General features: G+C 39.2%; 2 protein-coding genes across 2 annotated transcripts in view; one reads left to right on the forward strand and one right to left on the reverse strand.

Annotated features, from left to right (window-relative positions):
- The window catches only part of GPC6 (glypican 6), a 1,066,366-nt gene that overhangs the window by 248,134 nt on the left and 801,866 nt on the right, over nucleotides 1–16,366 (reverse strand). The window lies entirely within an intron of this gene.
- On the forward strand, nucleotides 8,692–10,178 carry LOC130835809 (protein disulfide-isomerase A6-like). The gene is given in 2 exon segments (XM_057707664.1): nucleotides 8,692–9,909; nucleotides 9,911–10,178. Coding segments are annotated over 2 exon segments (1,317 nt in total). The 5' UTR covers nucleotides 8,692–8,740; the 3' UTR covers nucleotides 10,059–10,178.

Consider the following 16,366-nt stretch of genomic DNA (forward strand, 5'->3'; position numbering starts at 1 on the left):
CCCAGAAGACAGCCATCTGTTTAGAGGAGCTGCATTTCTCAACAAAATTGTAGAAAGCACTGCCTTTGGATGTCAATTTCAATCCCATCTCTGCCACCTGATTCTTACCTTCTTTGAGCTTCCAATTCCTCATCTGTAAAATGGGGACATACCAGTTCCTAGCTATTTTTGTGAGTATTAAATGAGTCACTGCTTGTGAATCCTTAAGATAGCCCTTGGCCCAGAGTTAAGGGGAGATAAAAGGTATCTTCATCATTAAATAACAATTCACTCTTGGTTCCAATTCTAAACACATTTTAAGCATTACATGTGAAGCTTTGGTTATCCAGGTCCCCGACGTCAAACACAAACTACTTTAGTGTATTGTGACAGAATTCACATTTACTAATTCAAATTAAAACTAAATGTGACTTGTGGTAGCATAACATGCTAATGAACACAGAGGATTCTCAATCCCTGCAGTACTACACCTTGTATTATGTAAATACCATTCAAATCACTCCTGGTCAAGGGTTTGTACTGCATTTGCTTCTGATCCTGTCAGTTATATACGGTCAGGTAAAATAGACCACTAAAAGTCAAAGAAAATTTGATAAAAGGAAAAGAAAAACATAAACCTGACAGATCATTTTTTAAAAAGTGAAAACAAAATTTCTTACTATAATGAATCAAACATAAAAATTCTCTTTTATACTTTCCTGGGGCTTGTGGCAAGGGACTGAATGAAAGATAAACATGGTGGAGTGATTGGACTTGGCTGAGGAAACAGGCAGAGGAAGGGATTCAGTTTGTTTTAGATAGTTAGGACTCGATTGGAGGCTGTTCTCTGTCAAAACCCATGGGGGTCTGATATAATGCTCCCCTCTTCTGCCCAAACCAAAATACAAAAAGAGAAGCCTATGTAGTCAGCAGAGGCATTTTTTGCAGACCATAAAGGAAAAAGAACCTCATCACCCCACTCAGTCCAGTAGAAAATGAAAAGAGCAACAGTCAGAGTAAAAGAAATGCCACTGATGAAGACCAGGTTTGAGGTTAGATGCTTGAGCAACTGCGGACAAGCAGAGTAGTGCCCGATGGCCATCACCTTGCTGGGATCCATTTTGGCTGCCACCATAAAGGCGAGTCTGCAATAAGGGTTTGCACTAGACTCATAAGATGCCTGGAAAGTGATGGAGAAGCAGCATGGCAAAAAAAAAACAAAACAGGGATCCAAAGAGCCCCTGTGTGGACATGCTTATTTAGCTTCATTTGGATGACAGGTCTCCAGTTCCTAGGGAAGAGGAACTGGATATCCGTGCAGGACAGATGCTGTAATTGGACCTGTATTTGTTTGTACTTCATTTCTAAACTGTTTGGTAGCCCGCATATGAGTCATGTCACAAAGGGGACTCAGCCTTGTTCAGTCCATTCCCGTCACTGATCCGTCGCCACCTGCTCCCGGTCTCCTTCTCCAGGCTTCTCTCTCTCTCTCCATCACCTCTCCAGCCATCTCGAGCAACATGCAGTTCCCTGTATGCACCACGCTTCCTAACTTTTGGGTGTCCCTATCTTTTTTTGGCCCAGCTAACTCATCCTATATTTTCAACAGTAAGCTCTAGTGTTTCTCTTGAAAAGCATCTGCCTGCCTTGATCTTCTCCCTAAATGTGATTAAGTTCCCCTTCTACCTATTGTCTTACACTAATCACATTCCTTCTCATGGTATATCTATTTTTCTGGTTGCCTGGCCATTGCCCTAACTGGACTGAGACCTGTTTAATAAGAAGAAGGAATGTGTCTTTCACGTCTATAGCCCTAAATACCATACATTGCTGGGCGCCTGGTAGGTGTTCACCATAGCTGTTCCTCTTCTTGCTGATATTCTGACTGTTGTTCCAGACTTGTGTCTGGGCAAGACTCCCTGGGACACTTTCTCTGCTCTTCCAGAAAATGAAGTAACAACTCAAGTAGAGCTTTTTTTTTCTCCTTTGGCATCTTTTATTTTATTTTATTTTTTATTTTTTTAAATTTTTTATTGGCGTATAGTTGCTTTACAATATTGTATTAGATTTACTGTACAGCAAAGTGAATCAGCTGTACGTATACATATATCCCTTCTTTTTCGGATTTCCTTTCCATTTAGGTCACCACAGAGCACTGAGTAGAGTTCCCTGTGCTATACAGTAGGTTCTCATTAGCTATCTATTTTATACATAGTATCAATAGTGTATATATGTCAATTCCAATCTCCCAATTGATCCCACCTCCCCCTTTTCACCTTGATGTACATACGTTTGTTCTCTACGTCTGTCTCTATTTCGGCTTTGTAAATAAGATCATCTATGCCAATTTTTTCAGATTCCAAATACATGTGTTAATATATGATATTTGTTTTCCTCTTTCTGACTTACTTCACTCTGTATGACAGTCTCTGGGTCCATTCACGTCTCTTACAAGTGACCCAATTTCGTTCCTTTTTATGGCTGAATAATATTCCATTGTACATATGCACCAGATCTTTTTTATCCATATATCTGTCATTTAGGTGGCTTCCATGTCCTGGCTCTTGTAAAGAGTGCTGCAATAAACATTGGAGTGCATGTGTCAAGGGTTTAAGCTTATTGGAAAATCTCACAGGGTAAGGTCAATGAGTGGAAAAATGGCAGATGAGCTTTCTTGTCTTTGGAAGAGCATCAGCTCTGAAGTAACTGTGCAGGAGGCTGATGACAAGCTGTTGTGATAACAAAGATGAGGGAAGTGCTCAAAAGTGTCAGAAAGTAAACAAAGCGAACCATCCCACCCCAATGGAAAAAACCATGGCCCTCCTGGAACATAAGATGTGGCCCTTAGGAAGCACGTAAGCCTAAAGACAGCTGGAAGGATCACAGCCATGAAAGCTCTTTGAGGTATGAAGATAAGTGAAACCACTTTGGATCAGCAATCTGGAAAACGAAGGGCTGTGAGGTGGTTTTTAAAGTCTATATAGACTGGGCAAATATGTAAATATTTAGCAAATATGATGCAAATAGGCCTAGAGATACCTTTAAATATGAAAAGGAGGATTTTGTTTATTGTTTGTTTTTAATTTTATTGAAGTATAGTTGATTTCCAATGTGTTAATTTCTGCTGCACAGCAAAGTGACTCAGTTACATATATATATATTCTTTTTCATATTCTTTTCCATTATGGTTTATCACAGGATATTGAATATAATTCCCTGTGCTACACAGTAAGACCTTGTTGTTTATTCAGCCTATATATAATAGTTTGCATCTACTAATCCCAAACTCCAAGTCCTTCCCTTCCCCCCACCCCTTGGCAACCACACTGTTTTTAAGAGGGAAGTGCTTTTCAAAGTGCGGTCCAGGGACCAAAAGCATCATCATCACCAGAGAACTTGTTAGCAATGCAATTTCTTGTCCACCCTAGACATACTAAATAAAAAACTTGGTGTGGTTCCTCTATCACCCCTTCCCTCAACTCTGTACTTTAACAAGTCTTCCAGAACCACTGTTTCGGGGTAAAAAGAAAGTCAGTTTTTTCTCCTTGCCTCTGCTGGGAAAGAATTTCTTCCTTTTAGGTGCCCCTGCAGACCTCACTCTTTGAAGCTCAGCTCACGTGCAGCTCTTTGAGAGTCTCTCACACGTCTGTATTTCCATTGCACTTTGCTTGCATTATAGCAATTGTAGCAATTGTCACAAATTCCCTGACTGTTCTCCAACTGTTCCTGCTTGACAGGATGTCCCTCTGCGTTCTGTTCTCAACAACAACAGAGTATCCACATCTACACCTCTGGATTCCAGGATCACCTCTCGCTGACTTCTGAACTGATGTCTTTCTGGGGAAAAGATCTTGGCATCACATCGTCAATTGCTAGATACCATGTAGACATCCTACAGATATTTCAAATCCAGCAAATCTAAAATCAACCCCTAACTCCCCTCAGCTCTCCTCAAATGCTCTTCTTTTTGGGATTGCTACTAGAGTGAACTGAGGCATTCCCATCTATTAACTCAATTGTTATATGAGGATTTTTTTCATGATTTCCCCTTTTTCTCCTTTCTTCCAAAGGCAATCATTGCGTCTTAATGGTGTAACTCAAATCTCCTAAGTGTCCATACATCTCAACGTATTTACTTGCCCAATATGGCCACTCTAATTTCTCACTTTGAATCTGCTCATTTCCTCCTATTTTCTCCCTACCTAGTAGGTTGGCCTCTTTCATTATTAGTGTTTTTGGTCTAGCTAATTCTTACTGTGTTTTTAAAAGTCAGCTCCAGTGCTGCCCAGGTGATCCTTCTGAAACACACTCTCGTGGTGCATAGTCTGGAAAAGTCCTTCACTGCATCGCTCCCCAGTGCATTTAGAATTAAAAAGAACAAACAGGTTCCTTAGTACAGTCTTTAAAGTCCTTCGTGTGTATTCTGTGCACACACGCCTCACCTCTCATCACCTCTCTGTACTCTACTCTCTAGAAATTGCTTGCATTTCCCCAGAGACTCCATATGCCAATGCAGTGGTTCACAGCAGCGGGTCTAAGAACAATGCTAGGTATGACGAAGATGACTGGTAATGGAAAATGGAAAAAAACTGATGTTAAACTTATTCAGGTTAAAGGATTGTCCTTTGTTCTAAGATTATTCCTTTTTCTATGATCTTGGTGTTAAAACATTCTTTCCTTTAAAATAATGATGGTTAGAGTAGCTGGTTGTTTTAAAGATGATCTTAAATGGCAATAAAAATATTTGGTGACTCTATATCCATTTCCTAAATCATTTTTGAAATTTAATTTCTCCAAGACATTCAAAATATTAGAAACAACTACAGCTTAGAGGTGCTATCCTTCTGCCAGGAAACTGCCTTGACTTCTGATGTTGTCTGACTAACTTAGAATTTTCCAGGACTCAACTCTTCCAGGAAGCCCCAAGTTCTCTCCTGGTGCTCCTGAAGCATCCCAAGTTGGGGGTGCCTTGGTGCTCACCACGCTGTATTGGAAATTAGCTGTTTGTCTGGTTTTCTTGCTGTTCTGAACGCGAAGACTTTTTTTCCTAACTCTATTCTTGCTAACTCAGCACCTGATTTAATAAATTCCTACTATAACAAAAATACATGATGGGAATCTGTGTTTGGACTGGAGTTATTGGTATAGGGGCTAATGCATTAACCATGTGAATTTGTCTCTTGCATTAGAGAGACAGCCCCGAGGGGGCAGATGGGCCCCACCTTTTCAATTTTCCATTCCCCTGCAAGCTCTAGGACTGCCCTCTGCATATTTTGTTTTCTGTAAATGCTTCCTGAATTAAACTGAAGGTAGGGCATGGAGAAAGCACAAAATTAAGACACTGAAAAATTAAGATAACAAAAGCAAGCTACCCGGGGAAAGTCACTTTAGCCAAAAGACCCTGGACAATTATTTAAAGTAACTAGACTACCTTCAGGGGCTCATTCAAATGCACATATTTAATCATCTACTGTGTAAGTCAAATCTCAGATATAATTAATTCTGTGTGCCTTAACTTTTTTTTTTTTCTTTGCATATTAGCTTTCATTTGATGAGGCTAATCCCTCCTATGGCTCTTGGTGGCCTCATCAGAAAGTTCTGCAAATGCTAAGAAGAAAGAGAAGAAATTTTGTGGGAGTCCCATGATTAGGGCATCTTTGATTTCAGCTAGATATGTACTATTTCAATGACTCTAAAAGGGAGCTGAGATGTGTGGCTACACATTTCTTATTTTGGAGGAAAACACTGTTAGATTTTACGGGAGGCAGCTGCTATTTTGCAGGTCACACGTGTTAGTGCCAATGTTTCTCTTAAGAGTAGGTGACAAGGGGAAGAGGTGATTTCAGGCTTTGGCGCTGAACTTTAATTGCTAACTTAAAGAACAAATTAAACAGACCTCATGTGATTTGGAAGAAGAAAATCATTTTTCATTAGACTATGAAAATAAGAACACCATAAGTGGCTTTAACTTTTATAAGAAACCTAGTGAAGAGGAAAAACAAGAGGCATGGGCCCAAATACAAAGCCAGGAGTCCTCTTAGAGAAATAGCATAATATTCTGAATATAAATTTACTACAAATACCTAAGAGGAAAATGCAACACTTATGCCTTTGCTAAAATGATAAATATGTTTTTTCTCTAAGGGTTATTTAACACTTTCCATAATTTTATTATAAATGGCCCAATAAAATGCAACAATAAGTTATGTGCTATATTAGGAGGACAACTCATTTATGAGTAATGTGGTAATTTGTAAAACTAATGGGCATGTTTATGAGCATAAAGAGTTCTAAAGAATAAATAAAATACTGTAGCAGGCAAAACTGAGGCATTCAGCATGAAGGGGACACATTCCACCAGGAGATCTAAATTTCAAGACAGTTGCCAAACTATGGAAATGTAGCCCTTCCCAGGGTCTATCTGGGTAGAGAGACAAAATAGCACAGTGTAAAGGAAACTGAACTTGAGCTGAACTTGGAGCTCAGGTCTACATTCTTGTCTGCTACTTCCATTACCTAGGAGTTCTAGGCCTTACTCCCCATCTTTGGGATGAAGGGGTCAAAAGGCCCACTCTTTACAAGACTGTCTAAGGCTAACAGATTTTAATCCAATTTAGTAATTCAGCATCCGTAGATGAGAATCTGAATTCAACTATCTCCAATTTGTCAGGACTTTAATGAAAATGAAAAACGAATTCAAAATTTAGCTTCAGCAATATTAGTTTCTAACTGCATTGTAATGCACGGTGAACTGTGCAAGCATACTGATGGTGCACATATTTCTGTTGGTTTTGCTCTTTTCTCCTGGAATGCTGTTTGCAGCGGATGATGAATATCCTAATAACTTGTTTTTAAGCGTGGCTCCAGGAAAAAAAAAAATAAAAGGTTGCTTTTGTGTATTCATTATGTCTACATGTCTTTGGCAGGAGGCGGATCGGTTTTGAGGATAAATATCTCACATTCGCTAAGGTGCACAATGGCTCCTTTGACAGCGCCAATCTGGCCTCCTGTCTGTGACAGAGGTACTGTTATCAGTAATCCATGAAATGCTTCTTGTTCTTTTAATGAGTTCAACATTCAGCAGAGAGGCAAAAAAAAAAAAAAAAAAAAAAAAATTCTGCATGTGTTCTTTTTAGGTGTACTTATTTACTTTACCACCCTCTTTCCCTCCAAATAATAATTGTGGAAAGACTCATATACTGTGCGAAAAAGGGAAGCCCTAGGTTGTGAAACCACACCTGGGAGTGTTCATTTCTAAAAGCTCCACTTGACCGTAGCGTCTCTGTTTTAATTTTGTTTTATAAAGGGAAACCGAGGTCTTTGGTTCAAGATGGTATATCATTCATAGGCGAGACCTAAGAATTAATACATGTATTAAAATTAAAAAACAAAATCAAACACTTTCTACCAATATATCTTGTGGAAGGTGAAATGACTACATTTTTGTAGTCATTCTCTCTTTGTTCTGATTTTTTAGTTGGGCTTTTTAGTTTTTAAGCGTGGAGTTTTAGAAATCATGATATTTTGGCTGTGCTTTTTTATAATATGCTATTTCACACAATATTTTTTTAAGTTAGAACTTTATTTAGGGCCCTGTGTTTTTGAAGCACGTAGATGTTTTATTGGCGGGGTTAGGGGGAGGTCGCTGTCAGTATCTTTGCTAGGCACATACTTGCTGCTTTACTAATATGGGAACCAAGACAGAGTCACAAGGTCATTTTCTAATTCTCACGTCCATCTTTTCTCTTAGTCCAGTGCCTGACACACAGAAAGTATTTGTTGTCTTCTGAAGGAATGACCAGGGGAAGGCTGCTCTTCAAGTCCCAGAATGCGAATCAATATTCCATAGGAATCATATTTCAGAAGCTAGGCATGATTTCAAGTTGACATTTTACAATGTCCGTTACAGGAATATCAATAGCTGATAAAATACCCAAAACATATGTGGAGCTTTTTAATTTTATGTTACTTTATTAGCAGGTATCTTCCAATTTGTCCTGCCTACCATGCATATCGAACTCTAGGACCAAGTCTTTGAAATGGTCTGTTTACTTGAGCAAATATATCCATGGGCTGGGTCTTGATCAGGTGTTTAGTTCATACCATAGTTTGTTTTATTTCAGCATCTGACACAGTGACGATGATATGACCTAAGAAACTAACCAATACTTAGGAGAAAGATTAAATGGTCTTTGTGCCCATGTAAATGCTGTACCTTTCATATAAGTAAGTCTTCTGGCAATAATACTCTAGACTTTAATGGCTTATTTAGATGAGGGAGGTAGTGGTGACTTTAAGTGCTATGACATACCCAGGTGGGGCCTCAGAGAGGATGCTCTGCTGAGCTGGTAGAGAATTTTAGATACAGGAGAGATCTTGCAGGTCTCTTCATTTCCTTCATTTTACAAATAAAGAAAACAAGTCCCGGGTAGAAAAAATAACTTCTTCAGGGAGTTTCTTCCATGAGACCCGAGTGTCTCGGTCGGTCAGACTAGACGACTCAGGAATGATGGCATTCCTAATGACAAGAACTTTCAAGATGTGCACATACTCAAAATGGAGAGGCACATTTTGTTGAAAACATGCCAAGCCTCTGGCACTTCCATTTTGACCCTACTGAGGTCATCACAGGTGAGGAATGGTTTTGGGGAACTATGTTGACACTGATTCGATGCTAAAGACATTTACAGGGGACGCGGGGCGACGGGGCGCGGCGTCGGTGAGGCGGTGGCTGCACTGCGCGGAGGCGCCGGCGCTCGGCATGGCTCGCCTGGTGCTTGGTCTGATGAGCTGTGCCCTCTTTATAGCAGTCAATGGCCTGTATTCCTCTAGTGATGATGTAATCGAATTAACTCCATCAAATTTCAACCGAGAAGTTATTCAGAGTGATAGTTTGTGGCTTGTAGGATTCTATGCTCCATGATGTGGCCACTGCCAGAGGTTAACACCGGAATGGAAGAAAGTAGCAACTGCGTTAAAAGGTGTTGTAAAAGTTGGTGCAGTTGACGCAGAAAAACATCAGTCCCTGGGAGGCCAATATGGTGTTCAGGGATTTCCTACCATTAAGATTTTTGGATCTAATAAAAACAAACCAGAAGATTATCAGGGTGGCAGAACTGGTGAAGCCATCGTAGACTCTGCTCTCAGTTCTCTGCGCCAGCTCGTAAAGGATCGGCTTGGGGGCAGGAGTGGTGGATATAGTTCTGGAAAACTAGGTAGAAGTGACAGTTCAAGCAAGAAGGATGTGATTGAGCTCACGGACGACACCTTTGATAAGAATGTTCTTGACAGTGAAGATGTTTGGATGGTTGAGTTTTATGCTCCTTGGTGTGGACACTGCGAAAATCTGGAGCCAGAATGGGCTGTGGCAGTTACGGAGGTAAAAGAGCAAACGAAAGGAAAAGTGATCCTTGCAGCTGTGGACGCTACCGTTCATCAGGTTCTAGCCAGTCGATACGGGATTAAGGGATTTCCTGCAATCAAGGTATTTCAGAAAGGCGAGTCTCCTGTGGACTATGATGGGGGGCGGACGAGATCTGACATCGTTTCCCGGGCCCTGGATTTGTTTTCTGATAACGCCCTGCCTCCTGAGCTGCTTGAGATCATCAACGAGGACATCGCCAAGAAGACGTGCGAGGACCACCAGCTCTGCATCGTGGCTGTGCTGCCCCATATTCTTGATACGGGAGCTGCAGGCAGAAATTCTTATTTGGAAGTTCTTCTGAAGTTGGCGGACAAGTACAAAAAGAAAATGTGGGGGTGGCTGTGGACAGAAGCTGGAGCCCAGTCTGAACTCGAGAGCGCGCTGGGGATTGGAGGATTTGGCTACCCCGCCATGGCAGCTATTAACGCACGCAAGATGAAGTTTGCTCTTCTGAAGGGATCGTTCAGTGAGCAAGGCGTTAATGAGTTTCTCAGGGAGCTGTCTTTTGGGATCTACAGCACCTGTAGGAGGTGGGGCTTTCCCTGCCATCAGCACCAGAGAGCCCTGGGACGGCAAGGACGGCGAGCTGCCCAGGGAAGACGACATCGATCTGAAAGACGTGGAGCTGGACGACCTGGAGAAAGATGAGTTGTGAGAGGCTCCGCACAGACTTCAGTTTTCTTTTCTTGGGAGCGGATTTTCCAGCAGTGAAGGAACATTCTTTCCAATCAGATGAATCTACCAGTGGCCTTTTTAACCAAGAAGTAACGCTTGATTGGTCATTTGAAAACACTGCAACAATGAACTCTGCGTCTCAAGAAAACAATGAAAAATTCTATGAACTGTCGTAGCCGGAGCATTGGGTTGTGTTCTGTCAAGTAATATTTTGAAGAAAACTGATGGGCTCTCGAAGCGTTTTTCTCTCCCTCTGACTGTTGCTTGAATGTTCTTGGAGGCTGTTTCTTACATACAGGTTTTTTAATGTGATCCTTTCATTTGAATATTAATGGCTTTTTTCCATTAAAGAATAAAACAATATTTTGGACAATGCCAAAAAAAAAAAGACATTTACAGGAAGCAAACAGGAAACATTCAGCCAGACACACCCTCCAGAAGCTAGAAGTCCCATCAATTCTGCAGCAGCTTTGCTCCACTGAGCCTTCTGTACTGTGCACTTTAACCCCCAACTATAAAGCCACCGCAGCCTCCTTGTCCCCGGCATTACCTTTCCTCATGGTGTTCGCCACATGTTTCATTTACAAAGGGGGCAGGGAGGGTTCCAAGGTCAATTGAGGTTACAGGCAGAATCCATTCCCTCTTTAGTCTTTGAGAAATCTCCATCTCTCTCTGTCCCACATTCACATTAACCTAAGTTTTCCTCGATGATTATTGACTATGAAACCCTTTGTTTTTCTTTTTCTTTTTTACATAATGCTTTTGCTAATCCAATGAGCAGTTTTTAAAACATCTTCACTTGCACTAGCTACTCTCATCCTTAAGCCTGACGTTTTGAAGAAGGCAAATTCTTATTTTACATCTTTGAGAGATGAAGACACAGACTCACAGATGTTCAGAACTTGCCCAGGGTTACATAACTGTTTTGAGATGCAGCCAGTTTGGATTCCAAGGGTTCTGACTGCAGATTCATTGCTCTCCCCTAATTATGCGTTGTGCCTATTTTTCTGGATTCTAAACCAGTTTTAAAAAATGATCCATAAGATTACAGATTTTTCTTAGTGATCTCATGGATACAGAGATTGAAGACCTTCCCAAGACCATCATTTCCCTAATTAACATTCAGACTTGAATAAAACTCTGTGCTGTATCATAGATGCGTGTTAACAAAATGTTCTGAGAGAACAGCTTATTAAATCGGTCATTTTAAGTTATTTGTATTTTTACCAATGAGTTAGTGTTTTCTATGTGAAGTGAAATAACTATCACAGGCATAGAATAAAAATCTTTATTTTATTTTTTGAATTTTTAAAGCCCATTATGAATTGTGAGAGGTGAACTGCACAATAATGCCATAAAAATAAAACAGAAAACCTTTAAAGAGGTTTTCTGCATTCCAGAAAATATATACTTATCACAGATCATAAATGCAGTCTCGGATAATTTTAAACATATGGTAAGTTTCTTCTTAAGTACTTATATTTTAGGAACCTTAATTATGCTCTAAATCTTTTTCTCGTCACAGAATAATTTTGCCTTGAAAATTTGTGTAGGTAGGGCTGCTACTTCTTTCCATAATATTTATAGGAGTTGGATTGGCTTACAATTTGCAATTCATTAATTCAGTATATAATTCCCCATAACTAAGGAGTTTCTTGTCTAGTTATTCAACTCAATAGTGCTTCATTACGTTAAACTATGAGCTGCAAAAACAAACAAATTATTTCTCAAGCACTTAACAGTCCATATGTTATAGAAACAGCCTGTGAAGGTGTTATAGTTACTCATTCCTATGAAGTAATGCTTAGTATTTACTACTCAACTGTCAGAGTAGCTATAAGCTTATTAAAACTTTTCTCTATTCCCACTAGGTTTCTTAATAAGGCAGAATGACTTCATGGTCTTTTTCTCCAGAGAAAAAAAATGCCAGAGGGCCTTGTACTCTTGAGTTGCTTTAGGATGAGCTGGCTTGATGTTACTCGCCTTCATATTTATAGCAACTAAATAGAATTTTCAAAGAGGTTTCCTACTCTAATTTCAAAATTAAATTTTAGAAACCTCAATCCCATTCACCTTTCCCTCTGACAGTCCTGAGGACCTCATCTCCACTCCGAATGCTGACTGAGGCTGGTTTTTCACATTTGCCCAGCACGCCAGATATAGTTCCTACCCTAAGACAGTGGCATGGCATTTACTTGCTTCTATATATTTCTTTCAGAATTATGATTTATTTTCCATTGCTTCACTGTAGAAATTGGAGAGTATAAAAGATACAATCATTCCTTTGTATTTTATCAACTGCCTGCCTGACTTAGGAATCGAAGATACAATAAAAAAAAAAGCTAAGAAGCCTAATGGACAGAATTAGTCTTAAGATAAAAAAGTTAACTGACAGTAAAATGGTTAGGAATTCTTTCTGTTTTAGAAAGTATATCCTTCAAATATTGCATTTAAGAATGTTCATCTCAGTGTTATTTACAATAATAAAAAACCCAACAGATCCTAAATGTTAATCAACAGGAGAAGAGTTAAGTATATCACGGTCTATCCATGTAATGATTCCATCACCAAGCAGAGCTTTATATGTTAACATGGAAAAAGGCATAGGTATACTAAATTTCTAAAAGTCTGCAAAATGGTATCCATAATATGACATACTTGTATAAAAAAGTGATGGATTCAATAGATCTATCTGCCAGTTCATATGAAGAAATTTCTGGGAAGGTTTGTCATCACCATCATCATAACTTATTAAGCATTTACCATATGCTCAGCACTCTGCTAAAAACTATATATGCATTCTTTCATCTAAGCCTCACAGTGATCCACCTGGTAGATACCAGCATTCACTCTTGTAATACACATGTTGAAACTCAGCAATAGGGGCTTCAGTTATTTGCTCAAGTTTCCAGAGCTAATCACTCATGGATCTGGGTTTAAAATCTAAGCAATTGGTTTCCACTGTCTGTTCTCTTAATAAGCCAGCATGAACTCTCTAACAAAAGTTTTAAAATATGTGTTTGTAGAATGACTTTGGAATTTTTTAAGCCCATTAACATTCTGTCTCTCCCTTCCTTTTTTCCTTTATTTCATCCAGATTCTTCAATAGAAAAGAACCAAATTTCAGAGCTCAAAGAGATCTTAGAGACATATAATTCAAGCCCCATTTTTGTTTAATTAACTAATTGTCTTTCTCAGCACCCCGTTTCCTTTTATAGGGAGGTATGACCACATACAGTAAAATGTGATCAAGTGCACTGTTTGATAAGTTTTAACAAATATATACACCCATGTAAACAATAGCCCTGTCACCATGGAGACACTGTCATCACCTTGGAAAACTGCCTTGTTTCAACTCTCCCCCTCTCCCCCACCAAGACAAGCATTATTCTGATGTATGTTTTCATAGATTAGCTCTATCTACATGAAACTTTCCTGTACCTACTTTTTTGTGACTGGCTTCCTTCACTGAACGTGATATGTCTGAGACTCATTCATGTTGTTGCATAGCAGCAGCACAAAATTCTTATTTCATAAATAAGGAAAAAGAAATACAGGAAGTGAAGTACTTTGCTTGGAATCATGTAACTAGAGAGAGGAAGAAGAGGGACTAATATTTAAATTTTTCCCGCTCTGGTCCACTGTACTTTCCATTTATCCTACTGACCTCATCCATTGAAAAGAGAAAAGTGTTGCTATGAACACTGGGGTGCATTATCTTTTTGATAGTGGTTTCGTTTTTTTTTCTGGATATATTCCCAGGAGTGGAATTGCTGAATCATGTGGTAGTTCTATTTTTAGTGTTTTGAGGAACCTCCATGCTGTTTTCCATAGTGGCTGTACTGATTTATATTCCCATCAACAGTGTAGGAGGGTTCTATTTTCTTCACATCCTTGCCAACATTTGTTATTTGTAGACTTTTTGATGATAGCCATTCTGACAGATATGTGGTGATATCTAAGCAGGCCTGGAGAAGTGCAGTTGCTGCTGGTGCTAGAGACACCACAAGGAGGCTGAGTGAGGAGGAAGAAATACTCTGGTTTCTTTCCTTCTGTGGAACCAAGAATACATTTGATTGGTTGCACTGACTCCGAAGCTAAAGGATAAGGGATCCTGGGAAATGTAGTTTCCTATTATATAAAGGCGAGTAGAAGAAAGAGGAGAACAGATCTGAGAGTAAGCAGCAGTAGTCCAGCACAGCTTATAGCTCATTCATTATAGTTTCCATTCATTCTGAGGTTAAATGTAAGTGAGATTCCTCACTATTTCAATTTGATATTGTGGGCTCTAAATGCTGAGCAATGGTAGCATATTTTTTAAATGTGCTAAAAGCACGTTATAAATGACTACATAATTGATTACTATAAATGTCACAATTTAATAATGTGACAATGTAGTCATGAAACTTTAAAACTGAGAAGAGAAGCTTTAGTCTGAATCTTTAGTTTCCTGCTGAAGCAAACTGAAGTCCAAAGAAGTTAAGGGGAACTTCAGAGAAATGCTCCTAGATATGGATGAAGATATTGATTTCTGTTTTTGAATAACAGGAGTGTAGAAAAGAGTATTTATGAAAAAAAATGGGAATCTAAAACATGACCGTGGTAGTCTTTGACATTGTTTGATACAACCTGAGGTTTCTACTCCTTCCAGACAGAGATAGGCCAACATGAGGGATGACGGCAACTTCATACAAATGATTAGGAGAGTCGTCAGTGGTGTTTGCCCGATCGCTCTAGTTCTCTTCATTTCTGATCGCATGGTAGGACTGCAATGCTTGGCCCCCTTGTGGTTAGGTGGGGCCAAGTGATTTGTCCTGGGTGGTCAACTGTAATATTCTGTCACTTCCACGGCAGAGCAGTTAATGGCCCATTCAACACCAGCGAGGCCAGAACTCCATCTTCCCTCTGTTCAGAGTGACTGGTAAAATTCCAGGTAGCAACTGCTACATCCCCTTGGGTTGAGAGTGAGGACACAATGCAGACTCCCTACCTGACACACAATAGGCGTGTAAGCTAAGAAAGAAAAGAACCTTTGTAGTTCAGGCCACTGAGATTTGGCAGATACAATGATCTATTGTGCTCGATGTTAAGAAGTTCACAACTATGAACCAATGAGCTTGCAAATGATTATTAGTTATGTTGCCCTTTGTAAAGTAATAATGAAAATATTCTCACTTAAAAGAGTTAATTTAACTCAGTTAATGACCCAGCCAAGAGAAGATGGATAATCATGTCCTTGGTAAAATGGATCCTTCCTGAATTTTTCATCAAAAGTCTAAGGTGTTTGCCCCAAAATAAACACACTGATTTTAAAACCTAACAGAAGACAAATTTAATATGGGAAAATGTAACATGTATAAGTAAGTTGTGATTAATAAGAGTTGAGAAAAAAAGAGATGCATAGAAAGAAATGCATTATTACCTAAAATAGAGAGAATTCCATTTCTTGTCGGGGAGGAGAAATAATCACTAGTGTGGACTGTACGAAATTGCCTACAAAACAACCTGAGACCCTTTGCTTAACTCTTTGACCATTAACACCTTCTAATTCCTAATCTGGCTTTCTACACACCTTAATGTGAGAAAAGAGACACCCTGGATAGCAGATAGGAACATTCAGGAACAAGGAATAAATATCCCCCTATCTCACCATAAAGATGAATTGAAAAATCAGTTTTCTGAACATATAAAACTAAACTGGTCACCTGTGGTGACCTCATTCTCATGTGGCCAACTGGATGGCAGTACACAGGCACTGTTGCTTTTATCACTGAAACAAAAATAATTTAGCAGAACATTATCTGCCAATTTGTAACCAGGAATGACCAGGGACTGGTCCAGAAACACAAGACGTTAGGCTTTAGGATCTTTACCACGTACATCAATGTAAAGGCCCCTTTGTCACACTACAGGTTAATCTCATTCTTATGAGTGAACTATACAGGTTTTATATGCAACCATAAATCTTAGATTTTCTGGGTTTTGGATATTCAGTTCAGTTGTTAGATCTTATGCCCAGATTTCAAGTAAGAAAAAAATTACTATAATGAGAAATGACTAGTATATATGTTTTTTTCTTGCCTAAAAAGATAACACAATTTAAAGATTTCTCAAAATCAAAAGTGAATGAAATTGTATAGATTTTGACCTTTTGATCTTTATAACCAGAAATATTTCCACAAAGTACTGTAAATAGATCTTTAGTCCCTAGCTAATGGCTGAAAGCAATTTTTAGAACAACAAAACTTATTTCAGACAAATGAGGATTTGATATTGTGAAATTTTACT

This window comes from Hippopotamus amphibius, chromosome 14 (genome assembly GCF_030028045.1).
Source record: "Hippopotamus amphibius kiboko isolate mHipAmp2 chromosome 14, mHipAmp2.hap2, whole genome shotgun sequence".
Classification (NCBI taxonomy): domain Eukaryota; kingdom Metazoa; phylum Chordata; class Mammalia; order Artiodactyla; family Hippopotamidae; genus Hippopotamus; species Hippopotamus amphibius.